The following is a 24,831-nucleotide window of genomic DNA, read 5'->3' as shown; positions in this document are numbered from 1 at the left end:
ATTATTTGTAGTGCTTGTTGAAAGCATGGTTAACTGAAAAAGAAGAGGCTTTAAATAAAGTCCAGACGAGCAACTTCAAAGACCAAAAGGAACTAAGTGTCAGTGTTCGACGACTGGCTGTAAGTGATGTCATTGTCAGCATCTGTCTTGTAAGCCTATGATATCTTACTGTTTTATATCAATGGTTAATACAGTTTAGTGAATAGACTCATTACCTAACTCTGAAATGCTGCCATGTAATGATCTAGAACCAGGAGTCTTATGTTTTAGCTTTAGGGAATTAATTGCAAGGCAGGTGAATTTTACAATAAAATATACATGTTTACATTTCCTGACTGGGGAACAGGAAGATAAAGTCCTGTTAAAAGAGAGTCATCTAATAAGTATCTGAAATACTAGATTTTGAAGGAAGACATGGAAATGAAGCGTCAAGCGTTGGATCAGCTGAGTGAGATTGGCCAGGATGTGGGTCAGTTACTTGATAATCCTAAGGCATCCAAGAAGATAAACAGTGACTCAGAGGAACTGACTCAGAGATGGGATTCCTTGGTTCAGAGACTAGAAGATTCCTCCAACCAGGTACCTTTTGCTTTGGGTAAAGTGTTGTGCTATTAAGTGGAAATTTTACGTTCAGGTTTGTTTTAGTTTTTATGAAATAAAAGTAGTAACTAAACTAAAAAGTTGGTTTCTTATACCTGGTTTACTATAAAATTGAAAAATTGACATGTGAATATCTTTAGTTTTCTAAAGTAAATTTTAGTAGACCTTCAAAAAACTTACTGATATCCAGTCATTCAACCCTTAGTAACTGATAACACTTGGACATGAATCCATTAAATGATCTTGAAATCTTAAATAATCTTATTAATTTAAAGAATATTTTAACAAATTGAACAAAATTAACACTTTGGTTTGTACATGAATGTTCACAGCAGCATTATTCATAATAGCCAAAAAGTGAAACAACTGATATATCCATCAATAGATGGATGGATAAACAAAATGTGGTATATCCATGCAATTATTAGGCAATAATAAAATGAGGTACTGATACATGATACAACATGGATGAACCCTGAAAACACTGTGCTGAGTAAAAGTAGCCAGTCACAAGATTAATGCACTATAATTCTATCTATATGAAGTATCCAGAATAGGCAAATCCAGAGAGACAGGAAGTAGATTAGTGGTTGCCAGGGGCCAAGAGGGAGAGAAGGATGGGGAGTGACTGTTTTGGGCACAAGGTTTTTTTTTTTTTTTTTTTGTTCTCTGAAGATAATATAATTTATTTATTTAGATATCAATAAAGGAAGGAGATTTAGGAAATTCAAAAATATATGGAAACTATACAACACACTTATAAAGAACCAAGAAGTAAAAGAAGAAATCAAAAGGACAATTAGAAAATTATTTGAGATTAATAAAAACAAAACCAAAACATACCAAAACTCATGAATGCAGTGAAAGTAGTGTTCAGAATGAAATTGATAGCTTTACATGCCTATGTTAAAAAAGAAGATCTTATGTCAACATCCTAAACTTCTCCATTAAGAACTAGAAAAAAGAGTAAATTAAACCAAGTAGAAGAAAGAGAATAACGAACAGAGTACAAATATCTAACGAAGAGAATAGAAAACAATTGAGAAATTAAATAAAACCAAAATTTGATTCATTGGAAAAATGAACAAAATTGACAAAACTTTAGCCACACTAACTAAGCACAAAAGAGAGGACTCAAATTTCTCAAATCAGAAACATGAGCTGATATCACTACCAACCTTATTGGAATAAAACCATTGTCATCATCACCATCATCTTTTACATATTCTTCCAGAAAGTAGAGGTGTGGAGGACATTTCCCAAATAATTATAGGAAATATGTATTCTCCTATGCCAAAACAAAGATATCACAAGAAAAGAAAATTATGTATAAATATCTCTTATGAACATAGATGTGAAAATTCCCAAGTAAATACTAAAAATCAAATCCAATAACATATAAAAAGAATAATATGTTGTGACCAAGTGGGAGTTATCCCTAGAAGGGAAGATTGAAATATCAGTCAATGCATTACACCATATCAATAGAATAAAAGACAAAAACATGTGATCATCTAAATAGATATAAAAAAGGCATTTGACAAAATTCAACACCCTTTTATGATAAAAACACACACCAAACTGGAAATAGATGGGAGCTTTCTCAACCTAATAAAGAGCTTCTACATAAAAACCAACGACCAACATTACACTCAGTGATGAAAGACTGAATACTTTCTCCCTCATGTAAGGAACAGGACAAAGATGTCCTTGTACTAGAGTTTCTAGACAGGATGATTAGGCATTAAAAAGAAATAAAACTCATGTGAATTGGAAAAAAATAAAACTATCTCTGTACTCACATGATATAACCTTTTATATAGAAAATCCTAAGGAATCCGTACACACACACACACACACACACACAAAACTATTAGACTGATAAACATGCAACGAGCTTGCAGGATACAAGATCAGTATATACATTTGAATATATTGCTGTACGTTATTGATAAGTAGTCGTTCCTGAGGTCTGGAACAGGGGTGTGCAAACTACAGGCCTTGTGGACTAAATCTAATCAGCTCCTTGTATTTGTGAATAAAGTTTTATTGGAACACAGTCATGCCCATTAATTTATCAGTACATATTGTCTATGGCTTTTTTCCTGCCACAATAACAGAGTTGAGTAATTGTGACAGAGACTTTAGGGCTTCCTTTTGAAATGATAAAACTATTCTGGAATTAGAAAGTGGACATGGTTGCACAACTCTGAATATACTAATAACCATTGGACCGTACATTTCCAAGGGGAGAATTTTATGGCATGTGAATTATATCCCAATAAAGCTGTTATAAAACATTAAAACTGGATGATTTTTATTTCAGGTGACTCAGGCTGTCGCAAAGCTGGGAATGTCCCAGATTCCTCAGAAGGATCTTTTGGAGACGGTTCGCCTAAGAGAACAAGTAACTACAAAAAGGTCTAAGCAAGAGCTGCCTCCTCCTCCTCCCCCAAAGAAGAGACAGATCCCTGTGGATTTGGAAACTAAGAAAAGGTGAGAATAGATAGAGACTATTTTCCAAACCCAATCCTGCACATAATGTATTTTGTACTCAGAACTTATTTTGTACTGATCACTAATCGTACGCAAATTTAGACATAATTATTGTAATGGAAATTCAACTACTGAACCACTCACTACTTCTGAGTCTTCTGAATATTCCACTTTACAGTGCTAAGCATCTAAATCATCTGGATGATTTTATTTATCTTGGGTTCAATTGGGAGAACTGTGTGACAGAACCCTTCTTCCTTTCCCATCAGTTACCTTGGGTGGATATGATTGTCCATGATCCCTCATTTATTCTGTCTTTCTCTATCACAGTTTCTACAATTTTGCTTTAGATCCATCTCCTTATTCTTTGTGACTGTCCTTCCTCTTCTCACCTTTAAAAAAAACTTACTTCAGGGAAGTAATTCATTTTCAGTCTCCTTTTCTTCCTTTTCCCCCTTCTTTCTTTTTTCATGTCTTCTTTCTTTGTTAATTCCTTTGTCATATTTATTAACAGATTCTTCATGTTTAGCTTTAAAATCCATCTTTGGTAAAATATCTTTTCATTGCTGACTCAAAAGAAACTCAGGATCCTTATAGGAGGAATAACCATGGCTGGCGTATAGTGAGCTTTTACTAGTGTCAGACCCTCTGCAGAGCTCTCCTGTGGGCGAGGTACTGTTCCTCACAGGCACTGGAGCAGGTAGTCTCAGAGCAGCCCTTGAGTAATGCTATCATTCTTGGCCTTTGACAGTAGAATCCCAGTGGTTGGGTAAATGGGCTGTTATTTTTGCCTGAATAAAAATGATATGATTTCCCCAGTTTAGCTTTTATTAGACAAAGCAGGATTGTAATTTTATCTGATGACTTTCATTTGGATAATAAGGCAGTCCTCCTAAGAGCATCTCCTTGCAGGACCAGTGGACCTCTGAGTTGCAAGCAGCGGCTGTGGAACTTTTACTTCTGGAGCCAAGGTAGCAGATGAGGGAGATGCTTCTGATGTTGATATCACCATAGACCTTTCATTTCCTGAGTGCTTATATTCTGTCAGTGTATCTAGCAGGGTGTCTCTCCAGTGCTGACTATGTGCATTTGGAAGCTGGGAAGGTTGTAAAAGACTAGGGTGCATAAATACGTTCTGGTACCAATTCTGACTTCACAGGTTTAGTCCTACAAGACTGCTTTCTCTTCCTCCTCCCCTGCCCCAGACCAGATGCCAGTTACAAGCCCAGGTTACCTGTGTTTCTTACCGACTGGCTACAGGTTGGAGGTTTCCACGACCTCCCTCCTGGGACTTCAGACGCTAGTCGCAAATCCAGGTTGTTACCTGTATTCTGACCAACTGGTTATAATTCAGAGGTTTCTAACACCACCTCCTCTGGTTCAGTTAATTTGACTAGAGCAGCTTACAAAACTCAGAGAAACATTTTACTTAATAGATTATCTGTTTATTATAAAAGGAATGCCACCCAGGAACAGCCAGATTGAAGAGATGCACAGGGCAAGTCATGGGGAAAGGGTGTGGACCTCCCATGCCCTCTCCCGGTGCCCCATTCTCTCTGAATATCCATGTGTTCACCAACTCGAAGCTCTCTGAACCCCATCCTTTTGGGTTTTTAGGGAGGCTTCATTACATAGTCATGATTGATTAAATCATTGACCTTTGGCGATTGATTCAACCTCCATCCCCTCTCCTCTCCCCTGAGGTCAGGGGGGTGAGACTGAAAGTTCCAACCCTCTAATCACAGGGTTGGGTCTCCTGACAACCAGCCCACCTTTTTAGCTGGGATCCAAAAGTCATCTCACTAACATAACAAATGACACCTTTGTGGCTCTCATCACTGGAAATTCCAAGGGTTTGGGGAACACTGTGCCAGAAATAGGGACAAAGACCAAAAATACATTTCTTACTATACATCACAATATCACAGTGCATAACTATAAAATCTTAAACACGACCATGTTATATAGGGTGAATTCTGCTGCAAGAAACAGAATACTGTACCCGAAGTGACTTAAACAATGAGGTCATTGATTATCTCACATTACAAGAAATCCGGAGGTGGGGCAGTTTTAATGGGATGGTGTGGGTCAGCATCCTGGCACCTTGTCTCTGCCCTCCTCAGCATGTTGGCTTTTCCCTTGTCTTCTCGTGGTCCCAAGGTGCTGCTGTAGCACTGGGCATGACATCCTTGTATAACCTGCTTTATAGGCAGGTAGAGCAGTTTTTCCTAATTTGTTTAGTTTAAAAATTTTTAATCAGGGAGAAAAACCTTTCCTGGAAGATATCAGCTAACTCCCTCACCCTGGTCTCACTGGCCAGGACTCAGTCACTTGCCCACACCCTGGGTTCCTGGGAGGTTGAAACTGTCCTGCCTTTTCAGTCTCTATAGTTGTGTTCTGGGGTACTCGGGCAGCAAGGAAGAAGTGTGGGGAGGGAGGTGTCTGTTGGGTGGGCACCTAGTTGTGAATTCCACAGTCTTTTATCCATGATTTGATTGATGCAGAAATGCCTTCAGTTCATTCCTGGACAAATGGAGGCTTGAGTACATCCAGTTCATTATAACAGACGGCAGTGAAGTTACCTTATTAGAAATTTTGCCCAAAGTTTGCCCCTCTAAGTCTATTCATGTGTGCTAGTTTTGCATCTTGGAGTGATATAGAGCTACATCATCTCTCTTCAATATGGTACCTCTTCAGAATTTAAGGATAGGTTTCATATTCTAATTTACATTGTCCTAAAGTCTAAGTATTCTTAAGCATCCTAATGTGACATGGTTTCCAGATCCTTTAATGTTTTTAGTCTGATTAGCTTGTCTTATTATTACACTATTAGCTTGTCTTACACTATTAGCTTGTCTTAAAATGGGCTGTCCGAGCAGATGTGAACCTTGAATAACTGCTTAGCACAGCTTATAATACATGCTTCAGAAATGATGGTTTATTTCCCCTTCTCTTCTCCTGGTGCTGCTAGTGGCTGTTTTTTGTTTTGTTTTGTTTTTTTGTTTTCAGTCACCATAGGGACAGTCATTTCCTATAATCTAGATACATTTCTGTTAACATGACCTGAGATCGCTGGGCCTCTAAGGCGTTCACATTGCTCTTGCTACATTGAGGGCAGAGATGGAGTGAGTCTCCAAGGTCATTTAAAACATACGATCTTTGGTTTGTGCTCCTCTTCTCTGAAAGATTAAATAGAAATCTGCTCTTAAGACAACAGGAGGCGTGTACCCTTGTTTGAGTGATACTGTGACCCCTGGTTATGTACCTAGAGTGTCACAAAATCCCATTCAAAGTACAAGAAAAATTTATCTTGATGCAAAGACAAATATTCATAATTCACTAGAAACACTTTGAGCCAAGTTTCCCAAAAGAATCAGCAAGGACAACCTGTGCTTACCTGAAAGTCTCTGAAAATACCCAGATGTTGCTTTGAGAAGCCCTGGGGCAAAGCCCTGGACAAGAGCACAGACTCTTCAGCTTGAATCCCAGCTCTACCTTTTGTTAGCTTTGCTGCCTGGAGTAGTTATTTAAAACCTCTTCGAGCTCAATTCCTGCATCATTAGAAAGGATAATAATAGTGCATACTCACAGGGTTGTGGTGAGGATTCCTTGACTTAATAATGCATATAAACCATTTAGAGACGGGCCTGGCATATGGCCAGCAACTAGTGACTTGTTTCTCCTCTTGTTCCTCCTCACTGTGGTTTTGACTGACTTTCTCAACACCTCTCAAGTCTGTCCCCCTTTCTCCTTCTCCACTGTCATTTGGTTCGGCTTCTGATACTACCACAGCCTGTTCTCTGGACTTGCCTCTCTTTATTCTTTCTCCTCAGTGAACACAGAAGGGTAAATATAATCTTGTCCGTCCCACGCTTTAAACCCCTCACTGGCTCTCAGCTGTCTTTTGGGTAAGGTCCAACTCCTTAATCTATCCCGCAGGGCTTTCCAGTTCCTGGTCCCTGTGGCTCTCTGCCACATTGTCAATTGTTCCTGCCTGAGCAGTGCTTGCTATTCCAGCCACACCTAACTACTTATAGTGTGCAAGGTGTGTTCCTCCCTGTCTTTGTTCTCCCTTTATGCGGAAAACTCCTGGGCATAATGCTCTTGTTCCCCAGGAAGCCATTCCCTCCCCGATTGGGTTAGGAGGCATCCTGTGAGTTCCTGGGATTGTGCTGGTTTACCTTCACATTAAGAGCCCAGGCCAGTGCCTGGCATATAGGAGACTCAGTCATTACATGTTGAATGAAAGAAGGCATTAACTTAGGAATGTCTGTACTTGTTCTTTTCTGCTGTGATCTAACCAAATCTGTTTTTCATGATCTACAAAGGGTTTACGGAAGTATAAGTGGTTTCTTACAATGTTTAAAATTTTTATTTAATTATTTTCTTTCTTTATTGACATTACGATTTTGTTCCTGTTTTTCATACTTTTAATTGTAAATGTATGATCTTATTTTGTATGTTACTGTATTTCTGGGTTGGCTTTATTTTTGAGGAGTGCTTAAAAACACACGCCTCTTTCTGGAGCCAAGTGAAACAACAGAAGAAAATGACTGACATTTGGTAACATCTGAATCTCAAATCAGGTTTGGTGCCGTAAGTGCTGAGCTGTTGAACTGGATCTTGAAATCAAAGACTGCCATTCAGGCCACAGAGATAAAAGAGTATAAGAAGATGCAAGAAACATCAGAAATGAAAAAGAAGTTGAAGGTAAAACATAAAACAAAAATATCACAGTGAATAAAATATTTCATCAGGATGGATTTGCTGTTGGCATAAAGATGTGATGGGATCCAAAATCTTCCAAAATGTAGCCGTAAGATACCTTTTAGAACGCTGTAGTACATTTTGAATCTATTCAAGCTGGCTGGCATTGGATTCCTGGGTGGAGGAGGAGTTTTTTTTCCTCCTTCCTTAACCGGTTAATTGAGATGTGCAGGAAGGGACACTTGCTAAGGTGATCTGGTTGTCCTTACTAATTTTTAGCTTCATTAGATCTATCTTAATCTGGTATCTAATAGTACATGTGTGTATGCTGAAAATGTTTTGCCTTCCGAATGCAAGAAACTATTTCAAATCTCAAGATTTCTTCTATATACATTCTTTTTAGAGGAGAGACATATTTAAAACAAATAAACACTATAAAATATATGGGATTGTAGCTCTGCTACTTTGTACCGCACGTGTGTTACTGTAAATTGCAACAGGAGATTGCAGTGATTTATGTCTTTGGGGTTCATTAAGTCTCTGTACATCCTTGCATGAATTATTTAGGCACCTAGAGCAAGTCTGTATCACCATCTGCATCAGCAATGGCGTTTATAAAGAGTTTGGTGAATGTTTAAAAAACAAGACGTATGTGTAGATGATGTGAGTTAGAAAGTGGTAGGTACCGATGGAATTGAGAGGAGGCCAGGCTTGCAGCTGTCTCTATACACTGGTGAAGTCCAGAAGGCAAAGTGACACTGAAGGAGGGGGCTTGGAGCTGGTCAGAAGGGCACACCAGGCAGGCAGTGCCCCTGAGCAGAGGCTCGGAGGGGGGCAAGCGTGTTGTGATGCTTGGAACAGATAATTCGTTTTGTTTTGGGCTAGGCGTATGTGTAAAAGTAGTAGAGAGTTAAGGCTGGAGAGGTGGTTTAGGATCAGACCCTGGCTGACTTTGAATGTTTGGATGAGAAGTTGAGACTGATTTTTACCTTATCATTCCACTGTAACTGTTCTTATTTAGAGGTCACCATCGACGATTGCTTTCAAAATCCAAAGGATAGATTTCTATTCTGATCAGACTTCCTTTCTTTGCAGCATTTGCCACTGTTTACCTTCCCTTTTTACATGTCATTTAAAAAGGATATTTTTTTAAACTTAAAATGCTAGCAACTAGAACTCAATAATATCGGAAAAGGCAATCTTTTACTTATAACCAAACAGTATGTTTTTTTATAGGAATCCACAAATAGTCTAAAATTAGAAAATCTATTAATATACAGCATTAGTAGATTTAAATTCAAATCAAATAAATTTTAAAAGATAATCATCTCAATAGTAGTACATCTTCTTAACATAGCTTTAAGATGTCCAGTTCAAACCATCAGCCAACATTTTACTTAACAGTGAACTATTAAAATAATTCTCATTAAAATACACATTTATGAAATTACTGTTATTATTTAATGTCATTGTTACTAATAATATCGTCTCACTCTTGATGAGTTCTAAGATATAAATTTGATTATACAGCTCCAGCGCTTGCAATTAATTAATGACTTGCCATTGCTGTGGGGATAAAATGTAAAGGCCACAGTGCCCTTACAAGGCACTTCCAGACAGCTCTCTTCCCTACCTCCAAGCAGAAACTCAGCACCTCTCACTCACTCGTCAGAGCTCCAGCCCTCCTGGCTCCTACGCTTTTCTCAATATCCTGCCTTCCCCATGTGTTGCTTTCCGGGCTCCGAATGGCCCTTTATTAAGCCTTTGCTGTGTGGCTGAAATGCCTCCTACTTCAGAAAGCCTCCTTTAGCCTCATTAGGCAGATTCCGTATTGCTTTGACCATACCTCTGTGAAAGCCCTTATTGCATTTATGTCATTATTTGTTTATATGCCTGCTGCCACTGCTTAGGAAGTGTGGATGATTTTCCCTTGAAACCTGTATTTTCAGCACTCTATGAAGTTCTTGGCTTATGGAAGGAGACCGTGATGACTGTGGAGAGGGGGAATGTGGAAGCACCGTCATCAGAGCCCTCTGCACAGGGGGTCAAGGGAGCCAGGCATGGGGGCTGTGCTCCATCATTCCATATGCTTCTGGAAGGCCAGCAGATGATATTAATGATCGTTCAACAACCCAATTCTCAAAGGCAGTAAAGTGGCAGAGAATTTGGAAGCTACAGTGATCTTTATGGAACAAGTCCCACAAAACACTGAGAAGTTAAATGCCATCCTGTGATCTAGGAACAATTTTACTTCCAGAAATTGTTACTCTGATATTTGAGGGGATAAAAGTAACAATTGTGTATGTTTATGTAAGGCATGATTGGCAGTTCCTGTGTTTTTCCTTTATTTATAAGTTCGTTTGTTGTTTCAGACAAGAAGTAGTAGATGCCAAAGATCTGAGAAAAATGTAAAATAAAGAAAATTTAACCATTGCTTTAATTGCTAATTTTTCTTGCAAATTTGGGAAATATCAACTTAATTTTATTTTAGTGAAAGAATAACTTGTTCCCACTGATGCAATACCTGGGTGGAGAATCCCTAGTCTAATCTACCACCACCATAAAAAAGTAGCAAAAAATCAGTTTGTATAAAGCAGGTAATAATTTTTCTCCAGTTTGACGGTGACTTTTTACATTGATAGTTTAACAAAAATAAGTGGTGTTTCGTAGAATCTCTTGTTCTTTCTTGTTCTTTGACTATAAAAATGGTTGTTTGACTTGGTCACATTAAGGTTTGTGTGGATCAAAATAGGAGAGTTAAGTTTATTTGATAGTGCTTACATTCATAGACCCTAGAAGTGGGATTCTTCTCTAGGTTGTCTGGTTGAAGTAATATGGGTTGCTTGGATGCTTTGATTGTGCTCTTTTGGACACTATTTGAGTGGTTAGGTAATTATCAAATGGAGAAATTTCAAGTACTGACTGTGTATACAACACGTGTGTGTGTATGTGTGTGTCCATGGTTTTGCTCAGCCCTTTCTAACTAATTCTGGAAGATTTTGTCTTCCCCTGTCTCTGAGATATAGGGACATTGAGAATATAAAATCATAGAGACATAAATATTAAAATTAAGAGCCACTCTTTGAATATAAAGGATAAAATACTTTGGTTTGGGTCCTAAAGCATATTGTTATTGTTAAAAAATTATGTATGAATTATGCTGGTAATTGAAGTTTGTGTTAGACCCTACACTTAGTGTAACACCAACAAATGATATTGGGCTCAAATTATTTCTGTCTTTCGTATTACTTAATTTATTTTTGTTCGGTGATCTCTGTCTTCATAGTGCATTCAGTTCATTTCAGTCAAACTGTTATTTTTATGGCGTGGAGTATACTGAGGCCATGTATGTGAATAAATATTCTGGATCTAAAATACTAATTTTAATTACCTCCTCTTGATAGGAACTCATGTAGGTAGTGTACAATTTTTTCTTCTTATAAAAGAAACCAGGGACTTCCCTGGTGGTCTAGTGGTTAGGACTTCGCCTTCCAATGCAGGGGGTGCGTGTTTGATCCCTGATCCGGGAGCTAAGATCCCACATGCCTCGCGGGCAGAAAACCGAAACATAAAGCAGGGGCAGTATTGTAACAAATTCAGCAAAGACTTTTAAAGATTTTTTTTTTGATGTAGACCATTTTTAAGGAAACCAAAGTTTTATATTGTTTGTTTGAATTTACCTTTTGAAATTTAATCATCTCTAGTGTTCTGGAGGGCAGCCTGAAATGGCATAGTTTTATCTTGGTATTTTCTTAGGTAAACTTTGACTGTAACACCTAAAGAGAATGTGGGAGGGACATTACATACAAAAACTTCAGTAAGCGTTAATACTGTATTGAGAAGAAAGTCTGCACTTTTCTTATATTGGGACTTTATTTTCAGGGATTAGAAAAGGAACAGATGGAAAGAAGTTCCAGACTAGATGAATTAAACCAAACCGGACAAATCCTTTTGGAGCAAATGGGAAAAGGTGAGAACCTTGATTTTTTTTTTTTTTTTTTTTAATCAGTACTTTGCCAGACATATGGGAGTCAATTCTTAAAGCTACATCATCCAAGTGCCCCATTACTCTGTTACAGTAGTTGACGATCTTTAGGAACAAAATAAGCTAAACCAAGAAAACCAGGTTTGGTATAGCAGTCGTGAAAGTCAAATGAAAACAGATAATTTCATTTTTTATGAACATTTCTGTGCTACAAGAGAAGTCACAAAACTTAATTCACATGCATTAGGTAGAAAGGTCCTACCAGACTTCACCGTGCTGGAATTTTTTGATGAAACTAGTTTGAGAAAACCAGTGATGTAATTATTCAAACATCTGTTTTACTGAAGAATTTGATGTGCTTTTCTAACTGAACTGAATCATATATCTGCATCCTTACATAAGCAGACTCTGGGCAAATGACACTCTGTAAAGAAATTTCTTCTACATTAATTATCCATGGCCTAGGATTTATTTCAAATGTATTGAAGAGGAGGAAAGGCTGGGAGAATCACCCAGTTGTGCTTTCATTCTGGTTCAACATTTGTGGTTTTAAAGCAGCAGTAGGATTAACAGCACTAACCACAGGTAGAGAAGTAAAATACAGTACTGTAAATTTAGAATAATGGATAAAGTGGAATGACAGTGGGAAATGTTAAAAACCACTTTTACTCTCACTAACAAAAGGCAGACACTCCCCAAAAATGAGAAAATTAAACCGAACATACGGACCCTATTCAGACGAGTGTCCCAATTTCTAAGCTTCCCACCCCATCCTAAAAATTTTTAATAACAGATTTTTAAAAATAAATGAATCTCTGCACTCTAATTCTGCCACACTCACTAAAAGCTGACACAGACATGAATTTAATTCAGTTCATAGACTCATGAAATTACCCCCCACACACCCAGATAAAGTCTGGTTTCCAAGGTACAGTGTCGATGTAGAAGTGAAGAATCTATGATTGTAACTAACATAAATTTAACACACAATTTATTGTAATTATTGAAGTGTCTCAAGGGAAATTATATTCTCGCTATGTCTCTAGGCCCCTTCAAGTAAATACTTGAAAAAGTAATCTCCAAGTGGGGTGTTCACACCCAGTAATAAGACACCTAGCTAGGGTGGAGTTTGAATGAAAATACTATTCTGTTTGGAAGGAAAGAAGGAGGAAGGGAAGAAAGGGTGGGAGGGAGAGAGGGAGGAAGGAAGGAAGTAATTAAGCTGTACAAATAATCTATGACAGTGGTACATTTCCATAATTTCTAAATAAATGAACATACACTGGGCACATACATACTTTTGTGTATGTATGTGTGTGTGACCCCAGTATATATACAAAATAAATCAACATATTTTTCAAAAGGCAGAGGGAAAAATAATCCAAGCTTTTTTTAAAATGTGGTTTTCTGGGGTGGAGGAGGGTGATTGATCCATTAGGGACACCAGGAAACTTTCTGGAGAGGTGGAGGTATTCTATGTACTGATAAGTGTGTGTAGGTTTCTCAAAACAGCACAGTTTCATGTATTTCAATGTAAGTAAATTTTACTTTAAGAAATGTGAAAATAATAATGATTAAATGGGTGAGGAATGAGTAGGGGTATATAGATAATTCAAGAATGGTAGAATGTCATTAATTACTGAAGCTGGGTAATTGATACAGGAGGTTCATTCTACTGTTCTATTTATTTGTATATATTTCCATCTTCTACAATAAAAAGTCAAAAAATGTAAAGATTAAAAGCTACATTTTAGAAGATTCTCGTCAAACTAATATTCCTAATTCTGCCATGGATGTCTGTGGCTTTTTCAAGGAGAGTTTCAGCAGACCTCCAAAGCAGTTATCATTGTTGGAGTAAGGAATAGGGTTTATAAGAAAAGCCTTTCAAAGCAAGGCGAGAAAAAGAATCATACGTAAAACTGCTTGGCAAAAATATTAATCTTTACATTCCCCTGAGCCACTGGGTCTGTGTGGGGAAAAAAGTTCTTTAATGCAGGTAAAAATTTCAAATATAAACAACACCTTATCAAATTTAACTATTAAAAAATACCCATCATAAATCAATATAATGCACCAAAAGTGATCAAAATTCAAATAATCTCAATGAATTTACCTTAATGTAACTACATTTCTCCAATGCTGCCAAAGTAAAATTTTCTTTTACCACCTCCCTCCAAAAAGAATTCCCAATATATCAACATATAAACCCATGGAATTTGATGATGATCCTATGTTTTGTAAACATTTCCCTTGATTTTAATAGTGATAGATTGAAAAGCTAAAGTCAAGTGAGAGTGACAGGAATATGTTATATGTTATCCCTTCCAGAAAATTAATAAAAGGATGGGATATTGATTTTGGCTTTTGATTAGTCATCTAAGAGTTGGATGTTCTGTAGAAATAGAAAAAGCTACAACTTTGGATCTCTGGGAGCAAAACAATTATTTTAAAAGACAATACACAGTTTTCCTTTTTTAAGATGTAAATTGTGCTTTATTTATTACTTGACACTGGTCCAAACTATATCAAGCTTAAAGGAGGGAGATTTAAATTTTGAGAATTGGTTTGAAAGGGTAAAGTGAATGGATAGTGAAATATTGTCAGTGAATTAAAAAAAACTATGGAAGAAGTTTCTTCAGCTTCCCTAGTACCTAAAATGAGTACCTCTTACCTATTTTCTGGATTAGTGGTGATAATTTTCCATCTCAAAATTTTATTTGCCAGCTTAATTTTCTTTCTTGTTTATCATAAATTGTCCTGACATGTAAATGAAGTGGCTGATATTATTCCTTTGCCCACTTAAAATAGAAATGACCTGGCAGACGCACAGCCTAGATCTCCATTGCTCAGATTGTCAGAAAAGTGGTAATTTAGGACTTCCCTGGTGGTGCAGTGGTTAAGAATCCACCTGCCAATGCAGGGGACACGGGTTCGAGCCCTGGTCCGGGAAGATCCCACATGCTGCAGAGCAACTAGGCCCGTGAGCCACAACTACTGAGCCTGCGCTCTAGAGCCCGTGCACCACAACTACTGAGCCTGCGTGCCACAACTACTGAAGCCCACGCGCCTAGAGCCCGTGCTGTGCAACAAGAGAAGCCACCGCAATGAGAAGCCTGTGCACTGCAACGAAGAGTAGCCCCCGCTCGCCACAACTAGAGGAAGCCTATGCGCAGCAACAAAGACCCAACACAGCCAAAAATAAATAAATTAATAAATTAAAAAAAATAGAAAAGTGGTAATTTAGTTAGTTTATGACCTCCATTAACAGGGATAATTGAACTTGGACTGTGGTGTGAATGTTTTGTCTAGGTGTAATATTCTATTCCTTGTGTGATGGTGGACAGTTTACTTCAGCAATTGACATGGGTGATATATCCAGATTATGTAATGTCACGTTTGCCTTTCTAATTTTCAGTGGATACGGTGTGTTACAGAAATTTTCAGAATTGCATCATCTGTGGATCCTAAGTGACCTTTTGTTTTACATCCCTGGTTTTTCCCTTTAGGGCTCTCATTACCCTGGATTTTGATTACAAAGTTTTATTGCTCCTGCTCAAATAATAAAGATGTTAAACCCATTCTTTCAACATGCATGCTTTCCTCAGGACATAAAGATTCCTTTGTAGATATCCCATACCTTTTCATAGTAATTTTCAGTGATTCAATGGTATTTTATATTAAGAGAAGGGCTATGATAAAACCTATTATTATATGTAACTTATTTCTATGAACATTCTCTGCCTCTCAAAAATATGAGACAAAATTATGAGATGTCAGTAATAAACATAATGGCATTTTTTTTCCTGATGTGTTTCTAAAGTAGATAATCTTAGCACTGCATTGATATTTTGGCATTTACTGGTCTGTGTGTAGCATTCCCAGTAGGCTTGCTGATGCTTCTTGGGCCTGGCTACTGGTGCAGTATTCCTGCGCTCACCAGATTGCTCCCAGCACTGGGAGTTCCAGCCCTTCGTTTTGCAATTCCTGTGACCTGTGGTTTGATCACAGGTCTCAAGCTGCCTCCTCCTTTTTCTAGCCAGCTGTTTTTCTTGATGACAGAGGGTCTACCTTCTGATGTCAGAGCCCCAGATAAGTCCAGACAGTTCATTTTATTTCTCGTGCTCAGACTAGAAACTAGTAGAACAGTAGGTTGCCAAGGATGGAGACACATGTTCTGTAGAAAAGGCAGTGGCTGACACTCCACTTATGTGCCTTTTGTGTTGGCCATCCCCCTCCTGAACTGCTATTTTAAGCTCCCCCTCTCCTGTTTTGATCAAGGAATTAAACTTAGTTATTTTTAAGTGCATCATTACAATGTTGTTGTGTTAAAAGGGACTTAAGGGAGTGATCATTATGTATGACATTGCCTCATTATTTTGAATAGGTTAGAATGTTTATAACAAATCCAAAACAAATTTTGTAATAATTTATAAAGTGTCTGCTTATTTTTCATGTCTGCGTAGAAGGTCTTCCTACTGAAGAAATAAAAAATGTTCTGGAGAAGGTATTGTCAGAATGGAAGAATATATCCCAGCATTTGGAAGATCTAGCAAGAAAGATTCAACTACAGGAAGATATAAATGCTTATTTTAAGCACCTTGATGAGCTTGAAAAGACCGTAAAGACAAAAGAGGAGTGGGTAAAACACACGCCCTTTTCAGAATCTGCCCAGCAGTCCTTGCCAAGCTTGAAGGATTCCTGTCAGGTAAAGACACAGCCATCCAGAACATGAAAGAATTCTGTGTCCAGTCCTGTATTTCAGAAGATGTTCCTTGTATCATGAACTTTAGGTTAATTCTGCTCTGATTAACTTTCTGTGAGGATGTTCATCTTCAGCGAATCATGTGGTCATATTTTCTCTTCATAGCAAGAATTAACAGACCTCCGTAGCCACCACCCCAGAATTGAAATGCTGCGTGCAAGCTGCTCAGCCCTGAAGTCTCAGCCTTCTGCCCCAGATTTTGTCCAGCGGGATTTTGAGAGCCTTGTGGGCCGTTACCAAGCTGTGCAACAGGATTTAGAGGAGCGTCACCAACAGCTCGAGAACGGTAAACCCATTCTCTTGCATTTTCTTATTAGACAAACCCACCATCTCCTTTCTCAGTTTGCCTTAACTTAAAAATTACTCCCAATATTTAGACCTTTAGTACACTTGCTTGTTTTGCACCAGCCTCACTCTGTTTTCCTCTGTGCCTGGTACTGTTCCAGTTCTTAAAGTATACTCAGGCTATTTCCTGGATTCACCCTTGTTTGTAAAAATGCAGACAACTTTCATGTGCTATTAAAATTGGGTTAATAGGACATGATGATTTTTAAAGAGTTTTTTTAGGCATGTTGTTTCTCCTTTTCACTGAAGGAGGCCAGCTGATAATCATTACTAGCAGGCCTAAAAAGAATGATCACTTGCTTCTGTTTGCTCAAAATGGTTGCAGTTTTAGCAATGCCATCTCCTCTTTTCAAAGAAATCGTCGTCCTCTTTCAAAGTCTGAAAAACTTTCAAGAGTTTTTACTTCTGAAATAAGCCTGGTTTGGGAAAGTTAACTGTTAAAGGTTTTGAAAGCTCATCCCTCATATATTATATTTTTTTCTCCTTGGCTTTTAAGTCAGGAATTGTGTTGCATTATGTAACGTTATGGGGAGTGCATGCTAAACAGCTACACACTTAACCATACCCTTCCTTGCAGCAATCGTAGATTATATAATGACTTGTAAGACTCTGTATGTGCATGGTAAGCAAATGTATCATGTTTCCTTTCTTCTGGAAAGGCATTTGACCACCATACTCTTTGTTTATTGAATTCAGTTATCTTAGACTGTGAAGCGTTTGAGAGTACCTCCTTTTCAATTTGCTGTTCCAAAATATGCTTCCATTTTTGACAAAGCAGTTTATTTTATTTTTTTTTAAAGTTTAATTTTTATTTATTTATTTATTTATTTATGGCTGTGTTGGGTCTTCGTTTCTGTGCGAGGGCTTTCTCTAGTTGCGGCGACCGGGGGCCACTCTTCATCACGGTGCGCGGGCCTCTCATTATCGCAGCCTCTCTTGTTGCGGAGCACAGGCTCCAGACGCGCAGGCTCAGTAATTGTGGCTCACGGGCCTAGTTGCTCCGCGGCATGTGGGATCTTCCCAGACCAGGGCTCGAACCCGTGTCCCCTGCATTGGCAGGCAGATTCTCAACCACTGCGCCACCAGGGAAGCCCCGACAAAGCAGTTTAAATGTTCAGTTTCTTAACTTTAAAACACTTGGTAAATTTATTTATTTTTGTTGTTTTTAATTGTGGTAAAATATACATAACATAAAATTTACCATTTTAACCATTTTAAAGTGTAGAGTTCAGTAGTGGAAAATATATTCATATTGTTGTGCAACCCATCCCCAGAACTTTTTCGTCTTGTAAAACCGAAACCCTGTACCCGTTAAACAGCAGCTCTTTATTCCTTCCTCCCTCCAGCCCCTGGCAACCACCATTCTACTTTCTGTTTCTATGAGTTTGACTAGTCTATATATGTCACCTAAGTGGGATCATACATTTTTTGTTTTTTTGTGACTGGCTTATTTCACTTATCCTCAAAGTTCTTTTGTGTGGGTTGCACGTGTTGGAATTTCCTTCCTTTTTAAGGCTGAGTAGTATTCCATTGTATGTATACACCATATTTTGTTTATCCATTCATTTGTAGATGGGCGTTTGGGTTGTTTCCACCCTTTGGCTGTTGTGACTTTTGCTGCTACTTGGTTTCACCTCTTTGTGCGTCAAATGAACTGGCTTCCTCTCTACACAAGTGTTGCTTGTCTGTAAATTTGACATCAGTGGCTGCAGTAGACATCACTCCAGCTGCCTTGTGCAGCCGTTATTTCTCAGGGTACCTGTGCGGCCTGGCTGTGGTGTTCAGTGTAACGTCCACCCCTCTGTGGATGGCAGTTTGTCTACACGCCTGAACTTAGAGGAAGACTGGTTGAGGGGATCTTTGTCTCCTTTTATTCTTTGTGTAGCTACTGGGGAAAAGGAGATTATATGAGACAAAAGGAACATTGTAGTACCATCTTCAGAGAGTCATTTCATCATGATGAAATGGAGAAAAATGATGGTGGGTTACTTAATATTTCAAACATCAACATCCGCAGGAATGAAGTCACTGTATGACTCTCAGAAATGCCAATGGAGTGATTTATTGTGTCTCTAACAGAGACCCTTTTTAATCTTAATTACAGAGTTTAACTTCTTATGTATTAGAATTCACTTATTAAATAGGAAGATTAACAGTACGTATAACAATATTAGTTTCCTGCCATTATTTTCTCAAAGTAAGTATTTTTCAATAAACAGAACTGAAGAGCCGACCTGGACGTGCATATTTGGAAATACTGAAAACGCTGACAGATCTGCTAAATGATTCCGAAAATAAGGCCCAGACGTCTTTGAATGTCTTGAATGATCTTGCAAAGGTGGAGAAGGCCCTGCAGGAAGAAAAGGTAATATATATTATAGGTCCTAAGACCTACAGACCTAAGAAGTTTAGGCTCATTTCTAATATCTCATATCACATATTTGGAAATATTTTTTCAGCTATTTAAAAAATATATTAGTTTTGGTCAAAATTAGTCAAACATTTCTTATATTTCTTGTAATTTGAAGGTTAATCACTATAATGTAGGACCTCAGCTAAAAGATAGTTATTAAATATTTTTAATAGAATAAAAGCATCTTTTCTCCTTCTATTGTGACTAGCTTAAAATTCTCGACCATATAAAGTATCTTTAATGAAATGAAGACAATTGATTGTGTTTTTTTTTACTGCATTGAATGAAAATGCTTCCCTGGTCATTTAAGATATGTGCCTCTGCACTATTTCATCAGATGCAACAGATCCACCATGGAGCCCATCACACTGGGCCCTCACTGGGCCTGTTGTTCCGCTGGTTTTTAGTGCAGAGGATACATTGTGTCTAAACGACACACAACTCATGTAGCTGTGACTTTTCTGATCACACTTATTCTTTTTTCATGAGTTTTTCACAATTCTTTTTTGATCAAATTCTTTTTAAAAAGTGACTTTGACTGTTTATAGCCAGTATTACTACATCTGCACAGATAAATTATTGTGTGTATTTTTAATCTTGAAAACTGTTTTCCAGGCCCTTGATGAAATCCTAGAGAATCAAAAACCTATACTGCATAAACTTGCAGAAGAAACAAAGGCTTTGGAGAAAAATGTTTCTCCAGATGTAGAAAAACTGTATAAGCAAGAATTTGATGATGTTCAAGGAAAGTGGAACAGACTAAAGGTCAAGGTTTCCAAAGATCTGCATTTGCTTGAAGAAATTACCCCCAAACTCAGAACTTTTGAGGTAAATCTAAACGCCATTAGGAGTTTAAGTTTATTACAGAGTAAAATAGTAGTTATCAGTAACTAACTATTATTTGAGTATTTTGCATTCTTTCTGGCCCCATGTTTATTATGTACTTAAGTTGGCATGTATAAATCCCAACCAAAGACATACTTTTAATGTGCTGGGGAACACATTTATCTCCTTTGGCCTTGCAAAAAGGTTTCTTGGTAGAGGTCAACTGGATGGAGAGTTCCAGAGGAAAGGATAAATGTGAGGACGTAGGAGAAAGTGGTCAAAGTCCATGTCAGACGGGACAGTCAGAATTTTAACATTTCACCTGTGAGGAAGCTGGAGAAGTGAAGTAGTGAAGTTTCCAAATCACCTGGTTTTCTAATAGAAAAGATCTGGATGAAGAATGAACCAATCGCACCCTCTTCCCTACCGCCCCCCCGAGTGCCTCTTTACCTTGGTCTTTTGTGGTTTTTTTCCTTCACTGATGTATCCCAGGGTATACTTCTCGTACAGTGCCTGGCACAGAGAAGGCACTCAATAATATTTTTCAGTGAATAAAATGAGATTAGTAATAGATTTAGATTTGGGGATATATATATGTGTGTGTGTGTGTGTGTGTGTATATATATATTATATATTTGGATTTGAAGATTTTACATATATATATATATATATATATATATATTTGTATTTAGATCCCAAGAGAATATATATGAGATTAAATTTATGAATATATATGAGACAAAATTTATGAAAATGATGTTTTAAAAATCAAAATCAGAGAACATGTGGTAGAAGCTGGTGGACTATACAGATCAGTGTGAAGAGATCCAGAAAGACCAGCAAGTGTGGTGATCACTGAACTTTGAGGGAAGCTCTTTGACACAGGAGTCAATGGACAGTTCCAATTCATGACCGGGAGAATAAAGATGGCAAGGGCTCTGTGTGTGTGTGTGTGGTGGTAGTGGAAGGAAGTGGTTTTCTCTAAGTTTAAGCTGCAGTTTTACAGTGAGATCTCATTAGAACAAACCATTAATTTTGAAGAGGAGGGTTTTTTTTGTGGTTCAGTATTTTTGGCTCATTTAATTTTGTGAGTGGATCCACTTCCCCTTGTCTGTCTTCGGTTGTAATTCTTTCCAACTTTAAAAACCCAAATTACCCTTATTCATAATTTAAAATTTTTGGTTATGATCCAAGCATTGGATTGTCAGTGGTTCTCAACCAAGGGTCATTTTCCTCCCAGAAGGACATTTATTAATGTTTGGAGACATTTTTGGTTGTCACACCTGTGGGGAAGGGAGGGTGCTATTGGCACCTTAGTGGGTAGAGGCCAAGGTTACAGCAAATGCACAGGACAACCGCCACAATGGAGGAATTTTCTGGCCCAAATGTCAGTAGTGCCAAGGTTGAGCAATGCTGGATTAAGTATTTCCCACACAGCTCTTGTAGCTGTGACTTTTTGGATTATACTTATTCTTTTTTCATGAGTTTTTCACAGTTCTTTTTTGATCAAATTCAAAAGATCATTGCTTTGTTTTCATATTTAAATCTGAGATGTAGTTCAGGAAATTTACAGGTGAAGATTAATCTAATGGTTAATCTCCTTTGAGTCTTAAAAGTGTATTTATTTTAAGGTTAGCTAAATGCATGCCAATATTTTAATATGGAATTTAAAGAGAATAAACATTCCTCCAAAACGCAAAATAGAGTTCTGTGGTGATAGTAATCCAGATGTGGGCTTTACTGGGTTGTTACTAATGTAGCAAATCCAGGCACTTAAAGTGGCCAGTTGGAGCATATGCCACATTTATTTCCATTAAAAATATCTCACTTTAAGCACCTGTGTCTGGATATTTAGGGTTTTTTTTTGTTTTTTGTTTTTTTTTGTTTTGGTTGCTTTTATTACAGTAACAGATTTGGAATGTAACTTACAAATTTTTAATTTATTTTTTGTTTCCTAACTACAAGATTGTTGATGATGTCAGTATGCCCTAATTCAACTTCTTTATTGAAATGTTTATTTCTAAAGAACATTTTTGCTCCTTTATTTGCTTTGAAGGAATTGCTTGTTACTTAATTACTCACAATTCACTTAGGAAAACTTTTACTTTTTCCCCTAGAGATAATTGCAGTAAATATTCATTTACAGGTTAAAATTGTTTTTCCTTTTTCAATGACCTGGTATCTATTTTTTTAGGCAATCACGTTCTACTTGTCTTTAAGGCATGAAGTACAGTAGGTTTTTGATTCAGTGCCAATTTATGATGATGTTTCTTAGGAACAAAGTGGTTGACTTGTTTATTTTTAAAATGCATTTTAAATTATATAAGAAATACATAAATACTGCTCAGTGAAGACATTGAATAATTGAGAAGTATTGAGAGTGAGCATTTAGAGTTCCCTTTCTTCCCCAATACCATTTCCTTTCCTGGAGGCAGCTAACGTTAACAGTGATCCTTGCTGAGGTTAACATGCTCAAAGTCAGGAAGAAAAGTTCCTGAATATTACTAATTCTAATCATTTTTTCCACACTGACAGAACCAGATGATACTGGAACTCCATGAGGGATATGTAAATAGACGGTACACAAATGCATGAGTATGGATTGGAGTATCAATCCCTCTACTCAAAATAATAATGCTTTTCATTGACACAGCACATTTAAACTTTGAAAGTATTTTCATAGCTATGCAGTTACTTTTTTCCTACCATCCTACAATACTTGTCAGGTTATCTTGTTATCTGTTTATGTGCAAGTTTTAGTTTTCTGTTATTTGTTGACAAATACTGTTTTCCTTATGTGCCTGCATTTCCTTTATCTACATGGCTGGTTTCTTTTGTACAGGTAGAGGTTGGGCCAGCATTGTTATTCACAGTGTCATGCTCAAATATGTTCTTAAATTCTTCTTTTTTTATCTATTACATGCCAAATTAATAACCTCACTTCCTGTACTTAAGAATTAAAATGTTAATTGGTACTTTTAAAAACTCTCATGGAAAGACCTACCACTGCTTCCAGGAAGCAAAATATTTAAAAATACACAAAAAAGGTAATATTTTCACTGTTGATTTTACTGACATGACTTTCTTATGAGTTATGGGGATTAAATATTATAAAATCCCAAGACGCCACTTATCACCAGCAATAACATTTTTGAATTCAGGGGCTGCAAGGGTATTTCATATTATTTCCTTTCCCGTATTCAAGATCCCCTGCAGGGTGGTATAACCATGAAATTGTGAAACTGTCCTCAAGGCCCGCACAAAACTCTCTCTTATATTGGTATTTACCAATGCTCCCTCCTCTTTGGACCACCTCTTTAGCCCCTTCTTCTGTTTGCAGACTTTCATGTAATCTGTGGCCCTGTTGCATTGTAATCCCATCACCCTTTAAATCTGACTCCTGCTTGCAACCTCTCCTCTCTTGAATTCACTGTCTACACTGATGCCAGTTGTATTTCTGGAAGGGATCTGGTTGTCTTTGCCGTAATAGTACAAAGTGCTCTCATGCACATCTCATAGCTCCTGCCCTTTCCTTGCCCTGCAGCACTGTCTGCATCTTCTCCTGTGCACTGCTTCGGGTGGGGAGACAGTGCGGTGGGTCACAAAGAACACATTGGACGATTGCCTTTCTCCGGAAATGTCATTTACTTGCTAGGAATTCACAGCCTCCTTGGTTCCTCCTTTAAGTGTAAGCTGCTTCTACAAGCAGTCTTTGGGCTTACTCACCATCACACCTGCAGCTAATTATTCCCTTTTCTTCTACACGTTGTTTACACCTTCACAAGAACGAACCCCCCCCCCCCCTCAGGCCAGCTTTTATTATGGCTGAGACCTGCCTGTCTGTCCTCCCCCAGGGCATGAGCTCTTTGAGCACAGGAACCTTGTCTGGGGTACTGCAGGTAAGCGGATGTGAAAGGCTCTGCCTTGAAGGTGCCTGCAGACATCATACACACTCGTCCCATCTAATGAGGTTGGATCTATAAAATCTAAATGCCCAGTTGTCCTTGGCAGGACACCCATGTAGTCAGACCTCTTCCTTCGGTTGCTGAGCAAAGACACACACTGAACACTCTGTGTTCTCACGCAGAGTGGGGAAGGGGACGTGCTGGAGCTCTGAGACATGCAGAACCAGGTGTAGAAATTACTTTGGAACACATTTCAGGGTAAAAACCCAATGGTAAATATTTTCTAACAAAAATATGCAGTATAGCTGATTTAATTCTTTCTAGGTAACATATAACTGATCGAATGATCTCATAAGAGTTTTTTTTTTCTCATTCTGAATGCGTTTTACTTCAATAAAGGGAATATTGGTGCTTTCTGAACCTTAAATTTAAGAACTCTGGTGGTTTCTGATAAATAAATGTAGTAACAAAGTCACTGTTGGCCTTCCCTACTAAGCGAGGGAACACTTCTTTTTAGAGTGTTTTGAGGTTAATGAACATTATAAAACAGATAAAAAAACCCTACTGCCTTAAAATACTGTTTTAATTCGGTTTTCACAATTCTTTTGCCTATATCCTGGGTTAGATATTGGCTGCTTAAAAAGCTGTGGACATTCCAACAGATGGGGGAGGAGCAAAATAAAATGCCAAGAATTTAGCTGTGAATAAAATCCTGGGAGGAAGTTGTGTACCTTGGAATCTTATTGTATTGAATTCAGAGTTACCAGGCTTCAGATTTCTTCTATCCCTGGCT

At 37.8% G+C, this 24,831-nt stretch overlaps 1 protein-coding gene across 10 annotated transcripts in view; it reads left to right on the top strand.

The window, feature by feature from the left end:
• The window catches only part of UTRN (utrophin), a 499,657-nt gene that overhangs the window by 140,659 nt on the left and 334,167 nt on the right, over positions 1 to 24,831 (top strand). For all 10 annotated transcript variants that reach the window (XM_082405402.1, XM_082405400.1, XM_082405405.1 and 7 more), the window contains 9 exons: positions 12 to 119; positions 400 to 579; positions 2,927 to 3,096; positions 7,683 to 7,806; positions 11,686 to 11,773; positions 16,252 to 16,493; positions 16,656 to 16,836; positions 19,115 to 19,260; positions 19,924 to 20,136. In XM_082405402.1, coding sequence (XP_082261528.1) covers positions 12 to 119; positions 400 to 579; positions 2,927 to 3,096; positions 7,683 to 7,806; positions 11,686 to 11,773; positions 16,252 to 16,493; positions 16,656 to 16,836; positions 19,115 to 19,260; positions 19,924 to 20,136 — 1,452 coding nt within the window. The remainder of the gene's footprint in view (positions 1 to 11; positions 120 to 399; positions 580 to 2,926; positions 3,097 to 7,682; positions 7,807 to 11,685; positions 11,774 to 16,251; positions 16,494 to 16,655; positions 16,837 to 19,114; positions 19,261 to 19,923; positions 20,137 to 24,831) is intronic.

Source organism: Balaenoptera borealis (assembly GCF_965194805.1).
Source record: "Balaenoptera borealis genome assembly, chromosome: 9".
Taxonomy (NCBI): domain Eukaryota; kingdom Metazoa; phylum Chordata; class Mammalia; order Artiodactyla; family Balaenopteridae; genus Balaenoptera; species Balaenoptera borealis.
Note: the sequence above shows the minus strand (reverse complement) of the source record. Positions and strands in the feature narration are given on the sequence as shown.